The sequence below is a fragment of the Dermacentor albipictus genome, chromosome 2 (genome assembly GCF_038994185.2).
Source record: "Dermacentor albipictus isolate Rhodes 1998 colony chromosome 2, USDA_Dalb.pri_finalv2, whole genome shotgun sequence".
NCBI lineage: Eukaryota > Metazoa > Arthropoda > Arachnida > Ixodida > Ixodidae > Dermacentor > Dermacentor albipictus.
In genome coordinates, this window is record NC_091822.1 from 203,648,564 (window position 1) to 203,675,932 (window position 27,369).

At 46.7% G+C, this 27,369-nt stretch overlaps 1 protein-coding gene across 5 annotated transcripts in view; it reads right to left on the reverse strand.

Moving 5' to 3' along the window:
- The window catches only part of LOC135897326 (uncharacterized), a 334,910-nt gene that overhangs the window by 151,280 nt on the left and 156,261 nt on the right, over positions 1 to 27,369 (reverse strand). For all 5 annotated transcript variants that reach the window (XM_065425932.1, XM_065425935.1, XM_065425936.1 and 2 more), the window contains 2 exons: positions 18,712 to 18,881; positions 17,125 to 17,167 (listed from right to left, as the gene is read on the reverse strand). In XM_065425932.1, the coding sequence (XP_065282004.1) occupies positions 17,125 to 17,167; positions 18,712 to 18,881 (213 nt within the window). The remainder of the gene's footprint in view (positions 1 to 17,124; positions 17,168 to 18,711; positions 18,882 to 27,369) is intronic.

The window sequence follows — 27,369 nt, forward strand, 5'->3', positions numbered from 1 at the left end:
GCAGCAGACGACCTTTCGCAGAGTGAATGCACGCATAGCAAGGCAGTGCTCGTTAGGTGTTCATGTTGGCTTTCCAGCTCCGCGTAACTTCGTGTACAGCGCAGAATTTCTAGTCGGATGGCTATACAAATTTAGTAACGGCAGCTTTTGTTTCATTTTTTGATAACTGATCTGAAGGAGTGTTAACGCCGTGCGTTGACGACTGCGAATGTATCGCGTGCCATACAATTAGGTACGCAACATTTGTCAAGGGCGTGTTGCAAGATCTGGTTGCGAACAGTTGTAAATAACACGTTTACGATCGAATGACAACATCTTGACTTCCAGCAAGCCCTCAGCCCAAAGAATCTACGCCGCCCTTACCATGTGAATTCGCGGCGCGCATCAGCTATGACGTGCAAAGGCTGACGGAGATCACTGCTCTGAAGGTTCGAAAGTGTATAACAAGCTACAGTCCCACCAACGTGCGTGCTTGCCAATCTAAGCGCGCGCAAAGGCTCAGAGGTGGACGCTGGTGCTATCATGTTTCTCATGTCTCAACGTCGATAGAAATACCGCGGCCGATCCTCGAGTCGGGACTGTGCGTACACAAAAAAATAAAATAAGTTTTTAACATTCGCGCGCGAAGCAGGAGCGTGATAACAATGCTTGACTCAATCTCGATTAAGACCACTGTGGGCTTCAGTAATATTTTCAGGTAAATGACTTATCACGAATAACACTTCATCGTGCGTTGGTTCGTCCGTTTACTAAGTGACGTACTTGTCGCTAACCGAGTTGCACTGAAGTGCATGCATTGAGGACAGTTGCACTCCCTCCGAAGTAACATTTGCGAGACATGACTTTATTAGTGAAGTCATGATCGCGCAAAGAATCCCGCCGCCATGATGCGACCAAAATTGCTGCAATTGAAATGATGTTTTATCTAGAGGTCAAAATGATATGAAACGGCATTCGAGTTGCAAGTTAGTTTATTTTCAGCATAGATGCATTACAGATTTGCCTTTGCAGTCACAAGTCCGTGTGCACCATTTATTGTCTCATTGCGTAAATAAACGCACCAGCCTAAGAGGCCTACAGCAAGCGCGTCTCAATTAGGCATAGTGACTGTAGAAACTAATAGTGGAATGAACGAGCATGCGAACGACTATACGAGCGTGCGAACTAAACGAACGAGCAAACGACTAAACGAGCGTGCGAACGAACGAGCAAAGGACTAAGCACGAAAACCAGCCAGACAGCGGGCGGGCGACCGCACGTTTCCTTTGCGAGTGCTCCACCGCCGCATCTGAAGCTTCGCGCACTTTAAAGCTCACGCGAATTAGCACATACGTCTCAATTACCTATGATGCTGTCGCTCGGCGACGAACGCACCGCGTAACACGGTTTCGGGAGAGCACGCACGCTTTTCATCGGTGCCTCTGTATCGCAAATCCACCGGGCGACCGCCAACGAGGAACACGAACAAATGAGGCAAACAACGCTATTCTATCTAAAGAAGGCTAGTAAGTAACCACAAAAGGCAGAGAGTTGCTATCCTGAGGCGCTTTCATGATCGAGACTGAAATTTTGTCAGAAGGACTGCGCTGAATCTTAGAAATTTCGTAATCACGTTATCGCACGCAACCTCGCGTGCCCGCGAACTTATGCCGTTTGGCGTACAAAACGATTAAGCGCACCAAACCTAACACGACCACGTAGTGCGTGCATAAACAAAGCAGACGTTGCGTAAAAATCGTGGTAAAGCATGCGTACAAATGACAACATGCACAGTGAACTGTGCAATATCTACTACGTTATTGCCCGCAGCACAATACGCAAGCCTGGCACATACTATACTCTGAGACTCGCAACTTACCTCGCATAGTCACGCGGAGGAAGTTGGTCGGAAGTTCTCCCTCCCGATTCGGTGAAGTCATGTCTTTCTTCTTAACCCGTCGCGCCTACCGGACGGTATCGCTAACAGATTCTTGCCTTTGCTAAAACTATATTGGGATCCGAACGCGCAGCAGGTCATGGTCACAGAAAATGACGTGAAGCCACGTCGCACTTGCCACAAAACATCCTTCAAGGCGTTCACAAAATCAAAACTACACAGAATAGGAACGGAAGGAATGGCGTCAACAAGCGCCGCTTCTCGAGCAAAAATGGCACTGAAGCGTGACTGTAAACAAACGAAGCTGGCGCAAGATGCCACGTGATGCCATTAGGCCAATAGCGACGCGGCGTCGGCTACGGGCAGAGCGCTCGAGGAGGGGGCGGCATTCTTCAAAGCTTGGCAGTACTTTACGAAGTTTAAGGGGCTTTATGCGGAGTCTGCTTAGAGCGCCAGCAACAGGCAGCAAGGGGAAGCACGTCCGCTTGTAGCGCCATCTATTGGCGGCCAGAATAAGCAGACACGGCTGATAGGCAAGCGGCTGTGGACTGCCTCCTACACCATGGGTGGAAGCGCAACAGGCGGAGCCTCCAACACCGCATCTGCTGCTATCAAACTGCACTCGGTACACTAGCACAGGGGAAACGCGGAAGGACCAACATGTGCCCGCTAGTTAATAGGCACTCCCAGCGTATTTTAATGCGTAAGCATGGTTTGCCGATTAGCGCAGCAAGATCTGTCCGCCACGCGAAAAGTGTAATGCCTTGTGTCTGCACAAAAATGCGCAATGTACGAAGTTACCAAATTTAATCCTTATAATAGCGTAAATGTAGATGATTGGTAGCTTTATAAGCGACCAGGAACAATTTAAAAATTCGGTTGGAGAGAATAACCATAGAGATGCATAGGGTTCACAGCAAATGCATGGGGAAACCTGTAGTAGGGGTGGGCCAACTTGAAATTTTGGATGTAGGCCAAAATAAATTTGGGAGTGGGCCAATTTAAATTTCGGGATGCGCCAACCTAAAATTTGGGGGTGAGCCAATTTGAAATTTGGAGAAATATGGAGGTGGGCCACCTCGAAATTAAATGATGTAGTGGGCCAAGCTGAAGTTTGGAGTGGGCCAATTAAATTTCGGAGCGGGGCAGCTTACAACTTGGGGGTGGGCCAACTTGAAATTGTGGGGGTGGGTCAACTCGAAACTTGGGGAAATTTGGAGGTGGGTCCACTTAAATTCGGGGGTGGGCCAACCTAAAAGGACGTCTTGTTGGGCGAGTTGGTCGCAATTCATCTTGGCTACTGGGCGCGAAAACACACACGACACAAGGAAGGGGACGGGACAGAGCGCCACTTACAACTGTTTTTATTACAACTGTTTTTAAAAAGCTCGGGAAGTGATTGAAGCTTTCTTTATCGAAAAGAAAGGAAGCATGTGCATCAGCGACCCGTCAATATCTTTATATATGGCCGAAAAGAAATATTTAACTAGTGCGCTTCCATATCAATCTTGATGCGATTGTGTCCTTGCGCATAAGACGGGTATATAAGTGTGTGGTGTACCTCCGAATAAAAACAGTTGTAAGTGGCGCTCTGTCCCGTCCCCTTCCTTGTGTCGTGTGTGTTTTCGCGCCCAGTAGCCAAGAAGGGGCCAACCTAAATTTGGGGTTAGGTTTATGCACACTTTGACAACTCCAGTAAAGTTTCTGCATACTTTTTTGCTGTATGGAGCCCTGGCTACCCACTGCCCCATAGCATGAATAAACCTCACCAGATTTTGAGCGGTTTAGGAGAGAAGAGCACTAAATTGAAACTCTAGCTTAGGTAAATAAACGCAATTATTTTGATATTAATTATTCAGGCTTAATTTTTATGACATTTGCTTAATTATAATTAATGTTAGATAAAGTTATGACGAATACGTTTATACCTGTAAGCAATAATTAAGATTATCTAATTAGGTTTAACTAATCTCAAGGTACCCTCGATACTTGACTAGGCTCCGTTGACTTAACCTTAGTAACCTTTTAGTAGTCTAGTAATTTAGCATAAGTTGATTTTAATTAGTCTCAGCATTTCTAATTGCCCTCAATTAATCATCGTTACACATAACTATGTTTATCCTAACTAATCTTATTAGTCTTTATTAGTCTTATTATTTATTATTATTATTAGTCTTATTATTTATTATTATTATTAGTCTTACACTTACACCTCTCAGTACTCACTATATACAGTCAAATTCATAAGTCTCATTAGTCAAACGTAGTCATAAGGCATTCTCATATACACCTCCGTAGGACCTCAAGTATACCTATGCATGCAGTGTATCGTGTCCCGCGTTAAGGACAGAAAAACATACGGACGGCCGGCCGGACAAAATTCCGAGGGAAGGAGCCCTAGAATGCTTACGAATTAATATAGGTACGTCAGGAGTACCTAATAACTACCGGGCGTATGTTGACGTACGCCCGGTAGTTGTTACGCGGAAGCGCTAATTGGCGCTTCTACATTTCAAGTGCTCTTGCGTATCCATTGCGGTTTGCTAGCAGCAGACGTTCCGCTGCAGGTCCCGCTCCTCGCGCAAGTCATGTGAGGAGGGGGGGGGGGGGGTTCCAGCTAATTCTAGTGGGCACTTGCCTATCGGCCATGCTTGGTTATTCTGGCCGCCAATAGATGACGCCACAAGCGGACGTTCTCCCTCCTGCCACTTGCTGGTGCTCTAAGCAGCCTCTGCATAAAACCCCGTGATAATTTGAAAGTAGCGACACTCTCCTCCTCACGGCGCTTTCCTCCTCGATTCGCCTCGCCCACCCTGCGCACAACACGCTTTTTCTCCTGGGCTCCCGCGGACGGGCCGCAGGGTTCTATGGAGGCGTGTTGTTTTGTGCCAGTAGCGCGCCCCAGTGGCGTTGAAAATGTTGAGAAATGCTAATAACAGCATCGATAATGCTGGAGGCAACATGTATGAGGTTGTTTTTTTTTTTTTTAATCCTTATGAACGGGGTATACCGATGTAAAGGGAGCTTTGAGGCGTGTTCTATACTCCAGACAATTTTTCTGCCGCATGATTAGATGCTTTACTTTGTGCGTCGGATCTAGTATTGCTTGTGATTCATCCCTTTCTACGTGGCTTATTAAGTGAAAACCTTAGATCTCTGTTTCAAGGTCGCATTGTCAGCTACAGAAAATATCATGTGACCGAAGGAAGGCGGGAAGCGAACCAAAGCATGTGCACTCGTGTATAATAGATGGTTAATTATTAGCAAAGTAATGATTGATTAGTTATTGGCTGAAGATTAATTCGGGTGTATTATTTATTTATTTATTTTCAATACTGCCAGTCCCATCAGGGACCATAGCAGGTGGACATACAGAAATGAAAGACATGGTAATACACGTGCACATACAAATTGCGTGTCAATAAGCCAAACAAGGAACGTAAAGGAACAAGGTAAGAATACATAAAAGAAACAAATATAGATAACACATTTCTAGGAGACATGCGCAGCAATACAGATAATACATCGCAAAAAAAAAACAGCAAACGGGAACAAAAATAACAGTAAACACCCTCACGATAATCAGCATGACTTACAAGAATTACAAAGCATATTATGTGAATGAGATTGCGTTACTGATTACTAGATGTGGATTCTAACCGTGATGCGAACTGAGATAATGAGTCTGCAGAAATGACTGACGGATCGAGGCGATTCCATTCCCTTATCACGAGGGGGAAATAAGAGTACATGAATGTGTCATTATGGCATGAATATTCTGTTAAAGCGTGTGCATGTTTATGTCTCGATGATCGTGACTGCGAAAAACATATGTATTTTGTTAGGTCAATCTTATAATAATTGTGAATCAAGTTAAATAAAAATTTTAGCCGTGCTTGTTTCGCCCTTGATGAGAGCGTCCCTAAACCCGATATAGCCGCAAGGTTAGTGGGTGAATCTGTACGCTTATACTTGTTGTGAATAAACCGCAACGCTTTTCGCTGTACTTTTTCCAGTTTCGTTATGTTAGTTACTGAGTGGGGAAACCAAACTGTGTTAGCGTACTCCAAAACCGGTCTAACGAAAGTAGTATACGCGAGAAGCTTAGTCGACGTTGGTGCAAGGCGGAGACATCTTCGGAGATAAAATCGCTTGCGTAATGCCTTCGAGGTCACGTTGGCAATGTGCGCGTCCCATCTCAGGTCAGAAGTTAGAGTGATGCCTAAGTATTTATGCTGGTGAACTTTCGTTAGCATTGTGCCGTTAATAAAGTATGGAAAGTCGTAAGGTTGTTTTTTTCTTGTTACCGTCATGCAAACTGATTTAGTTGTATTTATCGTCATTTGCCATTTTTTGCACCATTCATTTAGCTGGTCTAGTGAGTTGCTAAGCGAAACATGATCTTCGTAGGTGTTAATTGTTTGGTAGAGGATGCAGTCATCAGCAAACAGTTTGATGTTACAGTCAATATTTCTGGTTATGTCGTTAATGAAAATTAAAAATAACAGTGGCCCCAACACGGATCCTTGGGGGACGCCTGATGTGACAGGCACTGTCGCAGATTCCACATGCTGAAATAGTACGAATTGTGTCCGGTTTGTTAAGAAATCTGTTACCCAGTCTAAAATTTCCCCATCCCCAATAAAACCTCGCAATTTTGTTAATAATTTACTGTGACATACGCGATCAAATGCTTTGGAAAGGTCTAATAATATTATATCAGTCTGGCTACAGTTATTGATGTTAAATGCGAGGTCATGCACAACTTCCGTAAGCTGCGTGACGGTTGACAATCCATGGCGGAATCCGTGCTGGTGTGGCGTTAATAAGTTGTGAGTGTCAAGAAAGTTTGTTAGGTGTTTAAGGATGATATGCTCGAGCATCTTGCAGGCGGTGCTAGTAAGAGATATTGGTCGATAATTAGAGGGCAATGAGGTGTCTCCTGTTTTGTGTATTGGGATGATTTTAGCATTTTTCCAGTCATCGGGTAAGGATGATTGTGATAGGGATTTTCGAAATATGAGGCCCAAGTATCGGCTGCACCACTCTGCGTATCTCTTTAGAAAATGGTTTGGAATTTCATCTGGCCCGCATGATTTTTTAGGGTCAAGGGTGAGCAACATGTTAAGGATACCCGCGTCAGATATGATTAAAGGATCGATGCTCGATGTTGAACTGCTACTCAAGTCTGAGAGGTTACCGTCATCTCTTGTGAAGTTCGAGTGAAAATAGTTATTGTACGCATTAGCGTTGTTAGTTTTTTCCTCGGGAGACAAGTCCGATAACGTGTCTTTAGTAGGGCGGAAGTGGTTCCAGAATCGCTGAGGGCTGTTTGTCAGAAAGTTAGGCAGCGTTACATGAAAATAATGTTCCTTAGCTTCTTTGGCTGTCTGTCGAAAATGTTCTACTGCGCATGCTAGTTTGCTAGTTTTGGATGGGCATGATCCATGATTTTTAATAGAGTTACGTATCCTTTTTACATGACGTTTTGCGTGGATGACTTCCCGAGTTATCCATGGGCTTGTTCTTTGTGGCCGCTTGTTTTTTAACGGCACATAGTTAGTTACACAGTAGCAGACCATATTCTTAAAATGAAGCCAGGCTGTGTTCACATCGACTGACGGGTCGGAGGTTATTTCAGTGAAGGCTTGAAATTCGTGCGCAAGGTGGGTTAGTATGCTGGCGTCATCCGCCTTCTCGAAGTTGGTTACTATAGACGTACTACAACGCGTTCTTATCGAGCAGTCCAGAGGCAACAAGCATAGCGGTATGTTGTGATCTGAAATGCCTTCAATAATTTCTGTCTGTGGTTGGTGCCCAGAAAAATGATCACTGATTAGTATAAGGTCAAGGATATTGTTTGCTGAACCTTGCTTACGCGTCGGTTCTAGGATTATTTGGTGAAGGTTAAATGATAACATTAGGTCAAACAGAATTTCTGAAGCAGATGATGTGTGATGCATAGTTACCCAGTCTACGTCTGGAAGGTTAAAGTCTCCCATAAGGATAATTCTACAGTTGTTAGCATATCGGTGCAGAAACTCATGAATGGCAGAAATGCTCTCATCACCCGAAGACGGGCTTCTATAGAAGCAACCCACACAAATAGTAGTGTTGTTACAAAGAATCTTGCAAAACACGCTTTCAGCACCTGATACATCTGGCAATAAAACAAATGGAAGGTTTTTCTTCATCAGAAGAGCCACGCCACCCCCACGGGAACCCCGATCTTTTCGAATGACTGAATAATTCGGTGGAATGATTTCATGGTTGGAAACATCCGGTGAAAGCCACGTTTCCGTAACGGCGACTATATCAGGTTCGCGATCAGTTAACGGGTTTTCGAAAGATTCTATTTTGTTTAGTAAGCTTCTTGCGTTCACATTTACGATTGTTAGTTGTCTTATCGAGCTCTTCTCCGCGTCATTGGCGGGCCGTTTGTTTTGCTTGAATCCGCTTCGTTTTTTTAAGGGGTACTTTGTCACTAGTTTCGTCGTCCCAAACAAAGGCGCGACTGTTAATGTATAGTTTGTCGAAGGCGAGGGAGACTTTGTCGTGTTTGTCGCGATTTTCTTTGGCACTGTTCCACAGTTTCTTTCTAATGTCCCGTATTTTAGGAGAAAAATCTTCCCCAATGGCAAATTTTGAGCCTTTAAGTTTAAAACCTTTTTTCAATATTGCCGATTTGTCGCGGGAATTTAGGAGTTTAAAAATTACCGGCCTAGTCTTTTTCGCTTGCGGTCTGCCTAACCGGTGTATGCGTTCTATCGTAACTGGGTCCAACTCTAGGATATCTTGTACGATATCTCTGTTAACTATCTGCTCAAGACAGTCGCTCGTTTCTTCTTCCGATTCTGGTATGCCATAAACTATCAAGTTAGCTCTCCTGCTTCTGTTCTCAAGGTCATCAATTTTTTGTTCCATTGTTTCTATTACGCGACTCATGCGGGAAATCTCGGTCTGACAAGATTGTAGTTTGCTTTCTAGAAGTGCTATAGCATCTAATTTGGTCTCTATATCTGCAAGACGTTCTTCCTTTATTTCTTTGATATCAGCAGCAATTTCCTTCAGTTGCTTAACGATGTCCTTTAGTTCAGGGCCGGGGTTCGTTTCGACGTCTCCTGATAACAGTAGCAACTTAAACAGAAATACAGCCACATCAAACACCCCGTGACATAGCTGCGGGCACGGCAGCACTACCAAAAAACGGTCGCTAGAGCTGAAGCATTTTCCAAAAGACCTTCTCACCTGCACAACGAAGATGAGAGGATTAGTGCACCGCATGCTAGTAGTGCCGCCGTGCCCACTGCCGATGTAGTGCCCGTGCGGGATATATATGGTCCACTCCTGTGGTGGCGCTCGTAGCGGCTTATGCGCCGAACAGTCTGCGCACGTTGCCGTCCCAAGGTGACTTGGACGATGATAGTCTGATGACGTCAGCGTATCCCACACGTGGACGGGCGCTTCATTCACCGGTGGGGAGACAAAGGTTATCCCGGGATCCTGGATGCTGCTCTTGGCGCCATGAAAACACAGACCAAGGGCGAGCTGCACAACGAAGATGAGAGGATTAGTGCACCGCATGCTAGTAGTGCCGCCGTGCCCACTGCCGATGTAGTGCCCGTGCGGGATATATATGGTCCACTCCTGTGGTGGCGCTCGTAGCGGCTTATGCGCCGAACAGTCTGCTCACGTTGCCGTCCCAAGGTGACTTGGACGATGATAGTCTGATGACGTCAGCGTATCCCACACGTGGACGGGCGCTTCATTCACCGGTGGGGAGACAAAGGTTATCCCGGGATCCTGGATGCTGCTCTTGGCGCCATGAAAACACAGACCAAGGGCGAGCTGCACAACGAAGATGAGAGGATTAGTGCACCGCATGCTAGTAGTGCCGCCGTGTATTAAGGTGGATTAGGGTGAATGAAGGTGTTTAAGGTGCATTAGGAAGGATTAAGGTGGATGAGAGAAGGTTAGGGTGGATTAAGGTGCGTGACGGAGGGCTAGGTTGGATTAAGGTCGATGAAGGTGGATTAGTGTGGATGAAGGTGGGTTAAGGTGAATTAAGGATAATTATAGTGTATTAGGGTGAATTAAAGTAAATTAAGGATAAGGGTGGATTAAGAAAGATTAAGGTGCATTAACGAGGATTATGGTGGGCTAGGGTGGTATAAAGTTAATGAAGGCGGATTATGGTGGACTAAGGTAGATGAAAGTGGATTCGGGTGGGTTAAGGTCCATTAAGGACGATTATAGTGGAATAGGGTGGATTAACGTGACTGAGGGAGCATTAGGGTCGATGAAGGAGAATTTTAAGGAGGGTTAGGGTAGATTAAAGTCGATGAAGGTAGATTAAGGCACATTATGGAGGACTTTCGTGGGTTACGGTGGGTTAAAGTGAATGGAGGAGGATTAGGGTGGATTAAGCTCGATGAAGGTAGATAAGGGTGGATGAAAGTGGGTTCAGGTGCATTAAGGACGATTATAGTGGATTTGGGTAATATAAAGTGAATGAAGACGGATAAAGGCGGATTAAGAAGGATAAAGGTATATTAAAGAGGATTATGGTGGGCTAGGGTGCATTAAAGTGAATGAAGGTCTTAATCCTCCGTTATCAACCTTAATTCACTTTACTCCACCCTTATCGATCTTCAATCTCCTTCATCCACCTTAATATTCCCTAATCCCTGTTCATGCACACTAATCCACCTTAATACACCCTAGTCGGTCTTAATACCGTTTCATCAACCCTTTACCTTAATCCACCATATTCGGCGTTAATCCAGCTAATCCGCCTGAATCCCTGACAATGACCTTAATCCACCCAATTCCCCTTAATCCATCCTAATCCATCTTAACACTCAACGAACCCTAATTCACCTTAGTCCACCGTAATCCACCTACATCGGCCCTAATGCACCTTACGCTAATTATACGGTCTTAATCCTCCTGTATCAACACTAATCCACCACAATCCGCCTTAATCCTCCTTTATCCATCTTAATCCTTATTCATGCACCTCAATCCAACTTAATCCTGCTTAATAGTCCCAATCTACCTTATTACACCGTAATCCACCTCTATCAAACCTATTCCAGCTCCATGGTGCCTAATACACCTAAATCTACACTAATCCATCTTAATCGGTCTTAATCCTCCTTTAGCGACCCTAATTCGCGTCAATCCACCTTAATCGACCTTAATATACCTTCATCCACCATAATCGTGCCTAATCCTACTCATGCGCCCTAATCAGTCTTAATACCCTTTCATCAACCCTTCACCTTGATCCACCATAATCCGCCTTAATCATCCTCCTCCGACCTTGAACTTTATTCATGCATCTTAATCCTTCTTAATGCACTGTAATCCACCTTAATCTTCTTTAATATACTCTAATCAACTTTATACCCTACGTAATTCACCTTTTTCAATCACTAATGATTCATTAATTTGGGTAACCATTCTCTTATACAGGTATGGACAAGCCTTAGGTCACATCTTGCCTTCCTTGGGCCACGTGATACTGCCAGTTTACAACGCGACCTTATAACATAGAGATCTACAGGCTTTCGGCTTAAAACTAAATAAAAAAAACGCTATGTGGACTAGCCAATGCTCATCACCAGGAACACCACGGGTATACTTGCCACTAATTTTTTTCAGGGGGCAAAGTAGAATCTATAATGCTGCACTTCCGACTGAATAACAACAGTTGGCGACGTGCGAGGTGATGCAGCCGCCCCAGAATATTAAGCACACTGAGGACAACCGCATTTTTATGCAAGGTATAAATTGCCGCAACAAAAAATTACCGACGATTACGTTACTTCCTAATGCGAAATTTGAGCGCAGCAAATGAGCTGTTTCACCTTTTCGATAGATTTTGCATGCATGAAGAACACAGTCTGAATTGACACAAGTCCGAGTTGGGAAACACACACCGGAGATTCTCACGGCACGTATCCGGAAGCGGTTTCACGTCATTTTGGAACCAGAGCCGATCACACACTGAACACACACTTCCAAACGGATTGTCTGTAAACTGTCGCCGGAAAGCATTTGTTGCACCCTGACTGTTTGCGAGCCTTTGTTTGCGTTTGGCCTCGGCCTCGGCCGCGCGAACGGTAGAGTCTTCTCTGCGACGGCGATGAGCTTCTGCTTCAGCCTCGCTTACTGCTGGTTGCTCTCGACGGCGGCGATGAGCCTCCGCTTCGGCGGTGCGAACGGCAGGGTCTTCTCGGCGGCGGCGATGAGCTTCTGCTTTAGCCTCGCTTACTGCTGGTTGCTCTCGACGGCGGCGATGAGCCTCCGCTTCGGCGGCGCGAACTGCAGGGTCTTCTCGGCGGCGGCGATGAGCTTCTGCTTCAGCCTCGCTTACTGCTGGTTGCTCTCGACGGCGGCGATGAGCCTCCGCTTCGGCGGCGCGAACGGCAGGGTCTTCTCAGCGGCGGCGCTTAGCCTCTGCTTCGGCGACGCATACTCCTGGATCATCTCGACGGCGGCGACGGTAAGCTTCTGCTTCGGCGGCACGCACCTCTGGATTCTGACGGCGACGGCGCTGGGCCTCTGCTCTGGCAGCTCGTTTAGCAGCAGCAGCAGCAGCAGCAGCAGACGGAGGACTTCCATCGGTCGTCTCGCTCATGGCTCAGAAAGAACTGGCAGATAATTTCGCAGTGGCGAACGGCAGCGGCAATTTCGGCTCGGGCGGTGCACATATACAGATCCGCCGCCACCGATCTGGCTCTCTGATTGCCACCGCACAGGGCGAACGGCAGCGGCAATTTCGGCTCGGGCGGTGCACATATACAGATCCGCCGCCACCGATCTGGCTCTCTGATTGCCACCGCACAGGGGTTGCATTGGAGGAGGAGCGAAGAAAGGAATTAAGTTCGAGCCGGCGCTTTGACAACCGGAGACTCGCAGGAAGAGGGGAGAGGGGGGCGGCGTGTACACCCAGCGGCAAACGATGGGGGCAGAAGCGCGCGCAGCAAGCGGACAACACGATAAAGGGAGGAGGGAAGAGATAGCAGCGACTGACTGATGCCGCTGACGCCGATAGTGAGTCAACCCCAGCTGCGGAGTTGGTTTCAGGGACAACGCCGCCGATGCCGACACAAACAATATGATACCCTCGCTTCCGCAGCGCTAAGAACCAGGTCTAGCCGTGGGAAGGTGGTCACGTATTCGTCGACGTGCCGGGGCTTACGTGAAATAACCGACGCGTCGGCAACTGAAGAGCACCCTATCCGCCACACAAGAACAGGGGGGGGGGGGGGGGCTTTCCTCCTCTTTCTGCATGGCGGCGACGGTGTTCTATGCAGTCACGTTATCTTGACTCTCTAGCGGCGTCAGCGGCATCCAGCGGTATCAGTCGGTCGCTGCTAGCGCTGGGGGGATGAAAGGGGGGCGGAGCTGGTTACGAGGCCGACAACAAGGCCGACGACGACGCGAAACCCAGGAACGGACGCCAAAGAGCTGCGCTCTAAAAGAAAAACACATCCAAAACTGAAGATCCGCGCGTTTCCAAGGGCAACGGCAGGGAGACCCATCGTCGTGCAAAAAAACGGGGGCACAACTGTTTGCCGGGGGGGGGGGGGGTGGACGCGCATGGGGCGAGGAGGCGGCGAGGAGGTCGCGCGGCGGTGGCAGAGTTCAAAGAGTGTCGTTACTTTCAAATTATCAAGGGATTTTACCTCTGCATTTACCTCTGCAGAGCACGGGCCACGCGCTCGCGTGTTCCCTTTCATAAAGGGAACACGCCCAATTAAGTATGTCTGACACATATAAAAATTTCGCATCTGCGCAGTGCATTCGTAAAATGCACGTTGCTGAGAAAAACGTCGTTACTACTCCTTATCAAGGTGCACCGCCTCTGCTGCTTTGCGATAGCTCATTACGATAACACTATTGCTAAAATCGTGGCGATGGCAGCAATGCGAAGGGCTTATCTGGGCTATCTGAGAAGCGCGCATCGTGCTCCGACCGAGCGTGCAGAGATAAAAATTGTCCCAGTGCGGAAGCGCGCGGCCGCTGTTCGCGTTGTCGACACGTCACGCCCGGATATCTACACTGCATCCTAAAGCAGGGCCAACGTAATGTGACACTAGACAGTTTTAGAATAGTGTTTGTCGCCTTACGTACGTTAAACGTAATCACCTTTGCGGGACGGTACGGTGCGCGTCTTTAGTTTACCGCACGGGAACGCAAACGTAAGACGTTATAAAACAGAGCGCGTCTGGTGCCTCGTGCCAAACGTATCCAAGCCAAGACAATCCATTAGCGATCATCGCGACGCGTCTCCTTAGGCGTACGAGCGCTGGAATCGCCGAATTCGATCTTAGAAATTGGACGCGCTATGCGCTCATAACTAACTGTTCAGGTGAGTTTAGAGAAAGCGAACGGTCACTTCAATAGGTACTGGCGAGAAACGCGAGTCATAGCGCAGCCATCACGAGAATTCACGCTGAAGCGAGAGCCATGGGTTTCGCCATGTTCGACAACGCAAAAAAAAAATTGTGGGGTTTTACGTGTCAAAACCACTTTCTGATTATGAGGCACGCCATAGTGGAGGACTCCGCAAATTTCGACCACCTGGGGTTCTTTAACGTGCACCTAAATCTAAGTACACGGGTGTTTTCGCATTTCGCCCCCATCGAAATGCGGCCGCCGTGGCCGGGAATTCGACAACGCTATTTCTTAACGTACGTAAACATTCGAACGTTAGACCTACCGAATAACGCATGTTATCATAGCGCGCATAAACCGCAGAAACCCAATAACGCTCAGAGCATGCCCAGTGATGACAACGCTATTTCTCTACGTATGTAATGCGTTTACGCTTGGTTAGAAAGGCTAGACTAAAATACTCTATTTAGGAAAAAATAAACGTTACGATAATTCGGTCGTGACCGCGCGAATTTTCGTTTACGAATCCGTGCGCTTATACGTCTCATAACACTAGTATTCTTGAAAGAGCGTGGGTTAGGGCGTGTTGGTATTCCATAACAGAGGTTTTTTAGCGCACGAAAAGGGACGAAAGACAGTGGCAAGACGCGGACACAGCGCTGTGTCCGCGTCTTGCCACTGTCTTTCGTCCCTTTCCGTGCGCTAAAGAACCTCTCTTATGCACTAGTATTCTTGACTAGGTGGGTAAGAATATTGAATAGGAATCGAATGTTCTCGATTAGAGAATTCACTATTCGAAGTTGTCGAATATTCATTTGAGCATACGATCGAGTTCCTGGTCAGTTATGCACAATAGTTGCCATACTTTGAGTAAGCATGTCTCGTCTGACTAGGCAGCCAGTGATATCGTTGTTTCGATCTAGACAAATATTTAGGCTTATTAGTTGACCAATCTCATCATGTTTGAATACCATCCAAATGGTGCACAACGCTGTAGTATAGTCATTTGCTCTTTCAATGAGCACTATACACTCTACTATATATGCATTTGGGACGACCTGTTCATTTTGCTTTATTGCTTTCAATGCCATCGTGCACCATATGTAATCGTACTGTACCACGATATACACGTAAAAAAAAAGCCTTTTGCTGCCGAACAGGCCCCGTGAAATTCTTCCTTTCACTTTTTTTCTTTTTAGGAAATCGCAAACACATGATATTCTATTCGATACTGACCAGTCGTATTTCTCTAATACTCATATTTGCGATTCGACTGGAAACTTTTAGTATTAGAGTGCCCCTATAAACTTCTATTGTTCTTCCTGTACTCGGCGGGGTTGATAATAAAACGCGGGAAAGAGGACGCGTCGAGGTTCCGCACCGCGCGCCGCATTCTCCTGCGACGACACTAAGACGAGCGTCTTCGTCTGTTTACGGCTTCTGTGGCTGTGCAACTTCATTGATAGCTGTGTGAGAAACATCGAGCTCTCTCGCTTGTGTGCCGCCTCCTGACAAACCTTGCGCCATGCGGACAAGTCGATGGCACTCTGCAGTATTTCGGCCAAGGGCAGGACAATGTTTACTGTGCTGAACGGATTTACATGGTTGTCTATCTGAACCAGAACGAACTCGTAGCGCGCTGAACCCAAATAGAGCCATATGTTTTTCCGGTTCTGCACCATGATAGTGAACGAGATTATGATGCAGGCAGATATAAACAATATATTCTTGACCGGTGCTAAACGTGGCAAGTGTCTCTTAACGCGACAAAATGTAAGGCATTGCGCAATTCGCAGGATTTCGCGTCTCTTATGACGCTTGCGCTACTAAAGACGAGTCACTGCTGTCAGCGATTTTTTACTTCTAGGCATTTTTCCATCAGATTTGACACAAAACTTGCACGTACATGTGTCACACTACTAATTGGAAAGACAGTCTGGGAAGACTGTCAAGCAAATTTACTTTTTACAATTAACTCACCTGCCCTCTCCATACCTCAGAATCCTTCATCGAAAGGATTCCCTGGATAAAATCATTAAGCGACGCAAGGGTGCAGAGCTTAATTCAAGTTCTATTCATTAAGATCGTACATCCAGTACAACACAAGTGAACGAGCTTTGACTGCCACTTTCACAATCCGACAGAAAATACACACGTACAATGATTTACGCGCAATGGGTACAGAACACACTACGCTGAAGAATCTCATCGAGCCTTGTTGCAAGCTAACCTGACAGCTTCGTTCACACGCCAGGTGCGCGCCCGGTACGGACATCACGCGCGAAGCGAGCGGCTGGTCACCAAGGCGCTGTACGGGCAAGCGGGAGGTCGGCACTCGAAACTTACAATTCCGGTATATTATCTTGCGTAGCACACTTGACTGTGGCACACTTCTTTCTGACTGTGCCTCGTTGAATACGAGGCACAGTCAGAAAATTACCACAAGGAGCAATCTGTCACTTTGCTAATCAGACTGCGCACGTTTTACAAGTGTCCATGCACGCCTCAGCAATGCGCAGACGCTGTTGGAGAACAAAGCTTGTGAATGAAAAGGCTCAAGCCATAAATGCATCGCTGCTTTCAGCCCATCATCAGTGTGATGCCGCCGCGAAAGCTGCGTCCGAACAAACAAAACTCGTTTGGTTTTGCTATTATGGAGCATTGTAGCATAACGTAGACTCAACTTCTGGGCGTCAAAAGATGGGAAGCAGCGCGGCCAGCATGTGAGAATATGGGAATGACGAGAGCAAGTAGCTGGCATCCGTGTGGCATGTCGACGAAAAGGCACTGAAAGTCTGCGCTCGCGTCCGTCTCACCGAGACATGACTTGCGTTACTCACCTCATTTGTCGCCGCTTCCTTGACAAATCATCGTTCAGAGACACTGAAAGAGAAATAAACAAGGTCGAGCAAAGCCCAACATGCACACGCGTACAAAAGCGCATATGAACCATGCATTGTTTTCGCGATAAAGCCTACTCGAAGTTTACGAATGTAGTGGACTGCTCACACAAGGGAAGGCTAATGTGCATATATCGACATGGGGGCCTAGGTTGCGAGTAAAGCTAGTTTTCTCGCGTGTACTTTTGTGTACTTTTCCTCCCTGGTCTTCATAATACTGGCATGGCACTTTCTGCCCCGTGTCTGCAAGCCTTGTTCCAACATTACCAGTATGCCGGAAACGTTACGGCACGTCCCATGTCAGTGGTCGCAATGATCACAACAACCTAAACGGTACGCCTGACTGTAGACAGGGTAGGGTTCACCAGGAGAGATTTTGCGCCAAAAAACACAACACACACAAGAAAGACGACAACACCACAGCGCCCGTGGTGTTGTCGTCTTTCTTGTGTGTGTTGTGTTTTTTGGCGCAAAATCTTTCCAGTATGCAAGAACACCAACTAGCCCAGCAGTTAACTCTTCTAAGGTTCACCAGGAAGACGCTATTTTTTTTTTCAAATGACGACAATCATCGCGCGAAGCCCCACTCGAAGTCCCCGCTCTTCTGTCTCGGTCACTCGAGACTGTGCGACAATACTTGCGTATATGGGAGCTCAGGCCTCCCCGTCATATACTGGACCAACCAGGACTGCGCGATAAAATACTCGGCACTCAATTTGCCCCAGAGAAAGCGTTTGCCGCCCCATTGGTGAATACTCCAATGCTGCCTTCTATCTTAACAGCTGTTTTCTGCTTTGCCTTAGTGTTGCACTTATTTAGAACATGCACGACACCATCTTCTGCCGACTGTCGACAATAAATGACTGCTTGCGCAGCATGACGAGCTTTCACTCTGACAGAATATTTTTCTTTGCGAGTGCTCTTGAGGACTTTTACCTTTCATGAATCCACATTCAGATTTCTGCAGGACTTATTTGCTGTGATTTATTTTCGTATGCAAGGTCTTCTCATCAGCCGTCTCAGTACCATTTATGGATTTCGTTCAAGATCAATTCCGGCAAGAGCGGGTAGAAACAGCAGTCGCGGCTTCTCGCGGTTCGGAACCGCCGTGCAGCCAGCGTCGAAATGTGGAAACCAACTCGGCAAGCCGACTGACTCGGCCCGCCCACTCTCCCAAAAAGCCGACTCTGCTCGTTTTTGAGGACAATGCCTTCCCGGTGGCGAGTTACCCTCACTTTGCGTATCGGGTATGCGTTTTTCTAGCCTCTTTCTTAGGCCTATGCCAAAAATAGTGCAGTCTACGAATGCGGGCCGATTCAGAAGATAGAGTAGTGAAAAAATTTAGGCCGTCCGACGCCCTTCTTACTCCCTTCACGCGAGGGCACGTGACGCGATAGTGTTCCGGGCGTAGTGACCCCGGCCCGATCTCATCCCCAACTCGCTCACAGGGCCTTCAATCGGCGTCAACGAGAGGTTAAATCGCCTTCCTACTTTTGTCACGTAGTGTAATGACCGGGATGTGTGTACCGCAGGCGGACGAGGGCCGAATGCTGCCGCGCGATTCCTCGCGCGACTGCTTGCGCAGCGAAATGCTCTTGCGGGTCGCCTTGTGGTCGGGCGACGGCGCCTGGGAGACGCTCTGCGTCGACAGGCTCGTGTCCGACAGGATCCGCGGCTTCGTCACCACGTCTCCGGGCCTGCGTCAGGATACACATCTCCTCAGTTTGGCACACATTTGTTGCTGCTAGAAAAACATGGTGGAAGATACGATTATAAGACCAGCAGAGTTCTGTCGTGTGATGTCTGACGACCGAATACCGCATGTCTTATAACAGTATCTTTTACCGTGATTTTTATTTTTTAACAGCTTGGATAACCTTAGCTGGGACACCCGGCCAGTATACGCTACTTGTAAGCACCATAGCTCACACCGACAGTAAATTGAAGCAATTCTTGTACGCACGTATATCCTATATTTCGGCCACCAATCGAACATTTTCATTTCGAATTTTGAGAAGTCGAAGTTCGGTTTCCATTTGGTAACGGTCTCAGAGGTGATGTTACGATAATTACTAGAGCGCACATGCCTACCATACGTGCGATGACCGCTTGGAGTGCACGCTGTTGATGTCAGCGTCACCTGACTATTCAGCAGTTACTGCACCAAGTGAAAATTAAAAAGTTCGCCGACAAGCAGACATTAAGAAACCGTCTTCACCAAAAGCGTATCTTTTACTTCACAGATGTCAAGCACCCAGGTAGAGCCTAACATGGCGTATGTCGTTTTAAGTGTCGCTTGTGAACAGCCACATCTACTTAACATAAGTAAATGGGAATATACAAGTAATATCTTAATTTACATATTAAGTTGATTATATACATATTAACTCCACAAGACGGCTGAAATATACATAAACTATACTTCCTCCATATCCAATTAAGACAAGCGCTTTACATATTACCAAGGATTTAAGAATGGGCTTGATGGTAGAACGCGCTCTAATGTTTTGATTAATGGTGCAAGGACACCAGAGGAAACAAAAAAGAGAACAGCGCTCTGTTCTCTATTCTGTCCCCTCTGCTGTCCTTGCGCTGTTAATCAAAACTTTAACGCTTTACATAGAGCGTGTCTTCAATATTTAAATAATAATTTAAAATCTCTGCTCCAGCTATTTTGGGGAGTTCCAATGCAGGTTAACCCTGCGCTCCAGTAAGTTTTCTAGGAATCTTTCATGGCCATTTGGGTACCTATGGTCCACCTTGGCCAGTCGACATGTTCTTCCCCAGGTTCTTCCGTCGCTTCTCCTCCACTTGCTTCAACTGCACTAAAGCCTGATTTTTGCCTCGCGACCTCCCTATTTTCGGATTGCTTTATTCGTCCTTTTGACTGCCCAGAGCCGACTGCATAATTTCAGGGATCCCAGACCTATTTGCAGACGTCAGGACCGCATTTTGTGCCCCACCATATTTCGTGAATCTCTTCCTACCTATTACAATTTCGCAAAAGCATTCTGCAATTCATAACGGCAAATTTTCATTTTGCTTCTTTTCTCTGCTCTTGCGTGTCGTCATTCCCAACAAATATCCGTGCACTACACCTTGACCATATGCTTAATTCAAAGCATGGCACGGTATAGTATAGCCGTGCTGAGTTATACCGGATGCCTTTACATTAAACGTTTGTTTGTTCGTTTATTAATGCCAAATCGCAATATATGGCTCACGAGGCAGCAAATCCGGCGTAGTTTTCGGCGTTGTGGTAATAACCGATGGTCCAAAAGGTCATCGAACCAGTGACCTTTGGTGGGAGTCGAACCCTCGACCTTGCGTTATGGCATAATACCTAAGGATCGCGCGGTGGCCCCCAAGCTTTCGCATTCATCCACGTTGGTATAAATAAGTGCCCCTCGATTTTTTAGAGGCGAAAGCCTTCGATTCCTATGTCTCAAGGTCGTGTTGTGAGGTGCAGAAAATATCACGTGACCCAGGAAAAGCCGGAAGTAAACCAAACCACGTCCAGCCGTGTATAAGAGATCAATAATGATTAGCAAAGTTAATTAATGATTGATGAGCGATTGGATTAGGGTGGATTAAGATGGCTTAAGGTCAAGTAAGGTAGATTATGGTGGGTTAAGATGGATCAGGGTGGATTAAAGTGGCTGTGTATTAAAGAGAATTAAGGTACATTAATGTGGATTATTTACCCATGAATATATACATATGAGAAGGAGACCAAAGAAGTTGCGTTAATAACTTGACAGAACCTTGTTTCTGTACATGGTGACAAGGGCACAAGCAGCATGTGATGAAAAAAAATTGTGACGAAAAGAGATCAAACACTAACATAGTAACCAACCATTCGTAGGACAGATGCGCTTCATGTAGATACGCACAGGAAAATGTATTGCTAATAAACACTACATGCTGAATACATAGATCAAGAAGTTATGCACAAAACCAAGAAACTGCTTCGCCCGAGCAATAAAGTAGTTCAAAAACGCTTTCACCATTAAAAAAAAGCTCACCGATGATTACGATACTCCCTAATGCTAAACTTGAGCGCAGCTCTACACGTGTTTTCATTTCGTGATATATTGGCTATCGTGGACAATCTGTCTCATGCGGCAAGTTGCAGATGGAGCGAAGTGCGGCGCAATTCACAGCAGCCGCCGCCAACAGACCTGCCGGACGACGCGCGCTACACTAGCGCCATCGCATGGCCATTGTCGCCGCACTATGCTTCCCATGCTTTCGCCGTACCCCCTCCTCCGCTTTCCGCCTCATGGTTCCGCAGCATGGAGGAAGGAAAAAACTTAGATGGAGCGTTACGTGACAACCTTGAAGACTAGTCATGAAAATATTGGAGGAGTGAGATTGTGGGAAATAGGCCCTCAGGTAATAGGCAGGTGACATATTTAATTGGCTCGCTTTGGTTGCGTCTGCTGCGGGAGTTTCGGAATATGTGCGCAATGTAGACGCGGCAAACGTACGCCGAGGTTAGTGAAGGAGTTCAAGCCTGTGAAGTAGTCGAGCCTGTGCTATGTCGGTCCGGTAACGTACCGAACCGCCAGACATTGCGGTAATGCGGCCCACCGCACAAAGGCTTCTGGGCTGTAGCGAACGAAGGCGTCGGGTACCGGCACTGTGCCCAACAACCGGCGAGAACCACCTCAACAGCGACTGGTCTCGTTTTGGGACGGTTTCAGGGAAACAACACAACTTTTTGCCCTGCAAACATGTGCAGGCAACGAAGCCAACCTTCCGACGTCGCGTTTGGGGTCGTCTGGGAAACCATGGCGCATTTCGCCCCCGCAAACATGTGCAAACGATCAAGCGAGCATCCAGGGTCCGCAGCGAGTGCTTTGACGTGGAGAAAGAACTCGTCCTTTCTATGCCCAAGGATGGACTGGCGAGCGGGGGACCCCGGACATGTTGAAAATCATGCCGGCCCATTTTAAATGCAGACGGTCCCAGTCGACGCTGTCAATTGCTCAATGTATACGGCCTCTCTGCAGACTGGCGAGAACTCAACAGGTGCGTCGCAACAGCGTAACGACGCCGCACCACACTATCTTACAAAATACTGCACGTAAATCAGAAACGAAAGGCAATGACTTCGTCGTTCAGACCGCCGGTTAATGCTATTTATTTCTCTCATGAAGAAAAACACACAGCAGAACTTTTTGCTAAGCGAAAACACGAGAAAATCTATAGGTGCAAGTCAGCGGGACAGAATTTAGCAAGAAAAAATGCACAACAGTTTCAGGTGCACAACAGCTGATTTGACGAAACAATAGACCACGCTCGCGCATTCTGGACGGGTTTTCAGGGGAGTGCGCTGGCAACTCCACTAACCGTGCGACTAAGCGCAATTGTGACGCTTTGAAAATTTGACCGTTATGGGTCAGACCCCCCAGTATTTTTCCCAGTATTTCAGTGTTTTCACCCCAGTATTTTCAAGACAACGTATTTGAAGTAAACAACGACTTGGGTGGTAGCAGAAAACAATTACTTCCTACGTGCCTCCATGCCTGTGACCGCAGGTGCCCCTAAAGGTTACCACGTACCAAGCAACCTCGAATGGTCCGGCAACCATGTGGGCCTATTCCTACCCAAAAGGCACCGCGCACTAGATCCCCGGAGAGCGGGAGGGCTGCTTCAGAGGAAGCTGTCTTGCCGGGGCTAGCAGAATCAAGGCCAGAATACATGGAGCGAACTTTCACGACGAAGTTCGGGCGGCAGAAAATCTGCCGTGGCGCGACGCCGTATGTTCGTCGGGCTGCGCTACATGGAGCGAAGGCACGGCGGCTGCCGCCGGCGAGTCGCTGCGTTGTTATCAGTGTGGCTAGACGAGGCAAATGCGCTGTAGTGAAACACATGACACAAAAAAAACTTTAACGATAGCTATTATCGCTTTTGAATTGCGAAACACTGTAAAAACGCGTAAAATTTGGTTTAGAAATGGTTTCTAGTGTTTTTGTGTGTTTGAGACATTCATGTGCCGATTTAGTTTAAGGAAAGCGGCGATGATATGTGTTGTGGCAACACTGGGCGGGTAAACAACTTTCGGCTCCGTCAACTCCGCGGCTCTGTTCTGTGGCTCAACGCGCGCGCGGCACACTTCTGAACAGCCGAAATTAACTTGTCGTTAAATTCCAGCCGTGCCGCTTTGGATGCCATGACTACCAAAAGCGGGAGACCGGCGTGAACGATAGAGCGGGATCGGGATACACGGACAAGCGGGGAAGGCCAGTCGGAAGTCGGGGCGGATAGTGAAACCTGATTGGCTCGCTGTGGGGCGCCGCTAGTTTGCCGCTTCCGGTATCGTCGACGCCCGACGAACTTTTTGCGCCAGCTAGATCGGTGGCGAACGACGTTTTCTCCGCCGCCGCGCGTCGCGCGCACGCCGCCGGGCGTCGAACGCCGGCTATTCATCGTATATTCGCTCCATGTATTCTGGCCTTCACGTGGTATTTCTCCTGGTATTTCTCCTTCCTCCCTGTACCGCTGCACCCTCTTCAGTGCTTTCCTCCTCTCGTCTTTCATCCCCCATTGCGCTCCGCGTTCGCTTTCATCGATCGCTGTGGTCGTTCGCTCGGTTAAGCCTGTTTCACATGATGCGATTTTCGTCGCACCGGAAGTGCGATTTCCGTCGTTTGCGATGAAAATCGCAGTCGCAGTGCCGACCCCCCGATTTTCGGCTGCGACCAACCGGTTGGTCGCACAGTCGCACCGTCGCACCGATCGCTGCGATTTTCCGTCGAAATTGCGCGGAGAGCTGTCAACGGAGCTTGTTTGTTTGTTTGGAAAATGTTTGTTTTGGAAAAGTTTGTTTTGGAAAATGGCGTCTCGAACGACAAGTGCAATGCGCGGAGACGTGGATGGTCGAATTCGGTACGTACGCGAAGGGAGAATAAAAAACTTGTACCGCAGATCATTCTCCGATTGCTATGCGTTTGTTCACACGCTACACAGCAAATGAAGTGCATTTTCACATTTGCTTCGTACGCCTTTGCGAGTTGTCAGTGCTAGGAGGTGTTCGATCCCTAGCAGACGACGAGGTCGTCACAATTTTCTTTTGTTGAGTAGCATGCAAAAATCGCGCTTACGGAGCCGCTTGAAATATTTCAACCTCGGCAAGCGCAAATAACAAGATAGCAAAGTACCCGAAGTTTCAACGTTGCGCTGAACGCGGTACCGTTCAGTTGCATTTTCTTGTCGGTTTTCAAGCATGAATTTCCCGATGCATCTTGAAAGCTTATCTTGCCTCTTATTAAATTTGACAGAGCAAAAGTGTAGGCTATCGTAATGAATTTGCTACGATAGCATTAAATCCGTGGCTTGAATAAAATATTACATGCACGTTAAGTTGCACCTCTTCTCTGGAGAATTTTTTTTTCTTGCACAGAAACCAATAAACATTGAGTTGCGGACTTTGTATCCTTGTTGCGGACTTTGTATCCTTACTGCATCTGTATGAACACTTGCTCTGCAAGGTAATTAACTGTACAGCTAGTAGATTAAGTAAATTGCTTTCTATAGTGGCACAGTGACAACGTACCCTCCTGCACAATTATGTAGAACTCGTGCAACAATGCGAAAAGCAGGCAAACGGCCTGTTCTTGCGGGGATAAAACAGTATAAAACTACATGCTGAAGAAAAGTAAATCAAAACTGTGCAGTGAAGTCAGCCAGTACAAGCAGTTCTTGCACGTTCACAGCTGATCAAGTGTGCAGAAACATTCATATGCCTTATATGTTTCTAGTAAGTTTCTAATAAGTTTGTGATCACATATATTAGTGTGTAAGCCCATATAACGATATCCGCTGCGATTACTATCTTTATAAGTAATAAAATACCATGCCACTTGCAAGAACATATATCACCCGAGGATTTTAGAACAAATTTCTGCATTTCAACTATACATAATATGTGGTTTATTCAACAAAAGACCACAACCTGGGCTTTTTTGCAATGACAAACTTATTCCAAACTTTACTTACATGCAGGCAAGAAAAAAAATTATAGACAGAAATATTGTTCTTCAATTTGTTCACCTGCCACTGTGGCTATAGCATTCTGCTGCTAACACAAGGCGAGGGGTTGATTTGACAGCCATGGAAGTCGCATTTCGATGGGAGTCATAGGTGAGAAAAAAAGCTCTTGCACTTAGATTTAGTTCATCACCTTTTATTGAACCCTTACACTTCAAAATACTGTTGCATAGGGGGGCATGCTTATGGGAAATCTAACACCAATAGAAAGCAAAGGGCAGAATTGTAAAACAACTATCTTTCGTGATGATTCGAGTGTGTAAATATTCATTGCATCAATATGTATTGCTCAACAGCGACGCACAAATAAGCATGATCAGGTATAGCAAGTACTCTGTCAGGAAGCTGGTTCTACAGACGTATAAATGTCAAGGCATGAATGCTCGTACTACGTCGCACACATAGCACAGAGAAAACCTTTTTTCAAGAGTTGTCCCTTGTGGCAGATATGAGTGGGCCATAAGCAGCAGAAACTTTATTACAGGACATTGTGTAATACAGCTTATGAAAGAATGAAGTGAGTGAATAGGCTTTTAACAGCAGTACCTCATGCTGCTCTAATAAGAGGAACGATGGGCAAAAGCATTTCTGGTATAGCACTTAAACAGTAACTTTCTGAAAGACAGAAAATTCCAGGTGAGAGTTGGAGGTACATTTGGCCCGCACACACTAACAACACGGGCATACCACAAGAAAAACTACAGCCTATGGTGTATTACAGTCTATGGGAAAGCTATCTTATACAGAAATCAAGAATGATGCAACAAGCCCTCGACGACACTGCAGACTTTCTTGGCCAATCTGGCCTCTCGCTTTCTGATAAGTCAGCTCATATCGACGTCGGAAAAGAAAGAAAGACTAGAATCAAGAACTACCCCAGATTGCACGTTGTGATCCACATAGCTGGACAAATATGCCCGCAAGTCAACATCCACAAATCCTCAGCTAGTGTAAGCCCATGACGGCAGAGCCAGCACATGGGTGAAACAATTATGCAATGCCTGGACGCAGCTTCCACACCTGGTGAAAAGAATAATCTCGAAATAGTGGGGGTGGACGAGTGGATACTATAGAGAATCCCAGATGCTGTGCTTGTGTCCAAGGTATGGTCCGGTATGAATTACCAGCAGCACATAAAGACAACTCATCGAATACAGGCATCGGGTAGTAATAACAAGTCTTTCCAACTTTACCGTGCTTGAAGACCTCTATGAGAAAGAGCTAACGAACAAGCACCTAGACAGAGTAGAGTCGCAGCCTGCAGCACAAATTCTTTGTCTCAAGAGCTCAGAACCTCGTCCCAAGATACTATGCCAGCTAGCATATGAGATGCAAAGACCCTCCCTTCAGAAACACAACCTCGGGAGTACCTGAACTTGAAACACAACAGGCCCATACCATGAAATATGGGGGCAAACAATTAGGCCAGGAGACTATATGCAACTGCCAAATGCACAGAGGAGGTTGCAATCATGAAGATGCAAGCAAACATAAGGCACATATAGTACACTGATCTGGCAATAGCAGTTTAACAGTAGTATGACACTACATAAAACTAAACCCCATATAAGTGAGTACCATTCCAGGTCATCCTACACCTAGAAAAGCTGAAATGAAAGCAATCAAAGCAGCACTTGTAGTGCAGTTTACACCCTGCACAACACCCTGCATGGATTCACTAGAAACTGTCTGGGCCTGCACATCATACAAGATTGTCAGGAAAGTCAGGAGATTGATACGCGACTTGCAAACACATGGCCAGAAATTAAATTACAGGATACATAGCCATGCAGATATTTCAGGACACAAGCGGGCTTATAAGCCCGACATAATAACTGAAAACTGGATGAGTTTGTGTGTATTCATTATTAACTAAAGCGCAACAGATAGACAACAGACAAGAACGAAGCGCTCTGTGTGTTCACTTCGTTCCTCTCCATCGCATTTCTGTTGCACTATAGTTAATGAATTCATAAGGCTGCACAGGAGAAGAATGATACCTCTGCCCAAGGGCCCGATCTCACATCCAAATCCACGCATGTGCACACGCACGCACGCACGCACACACACAGACACATACACACACACAAATGTTGCAAGAGTGCATCGCATGAAGCAGTATCAACAGGA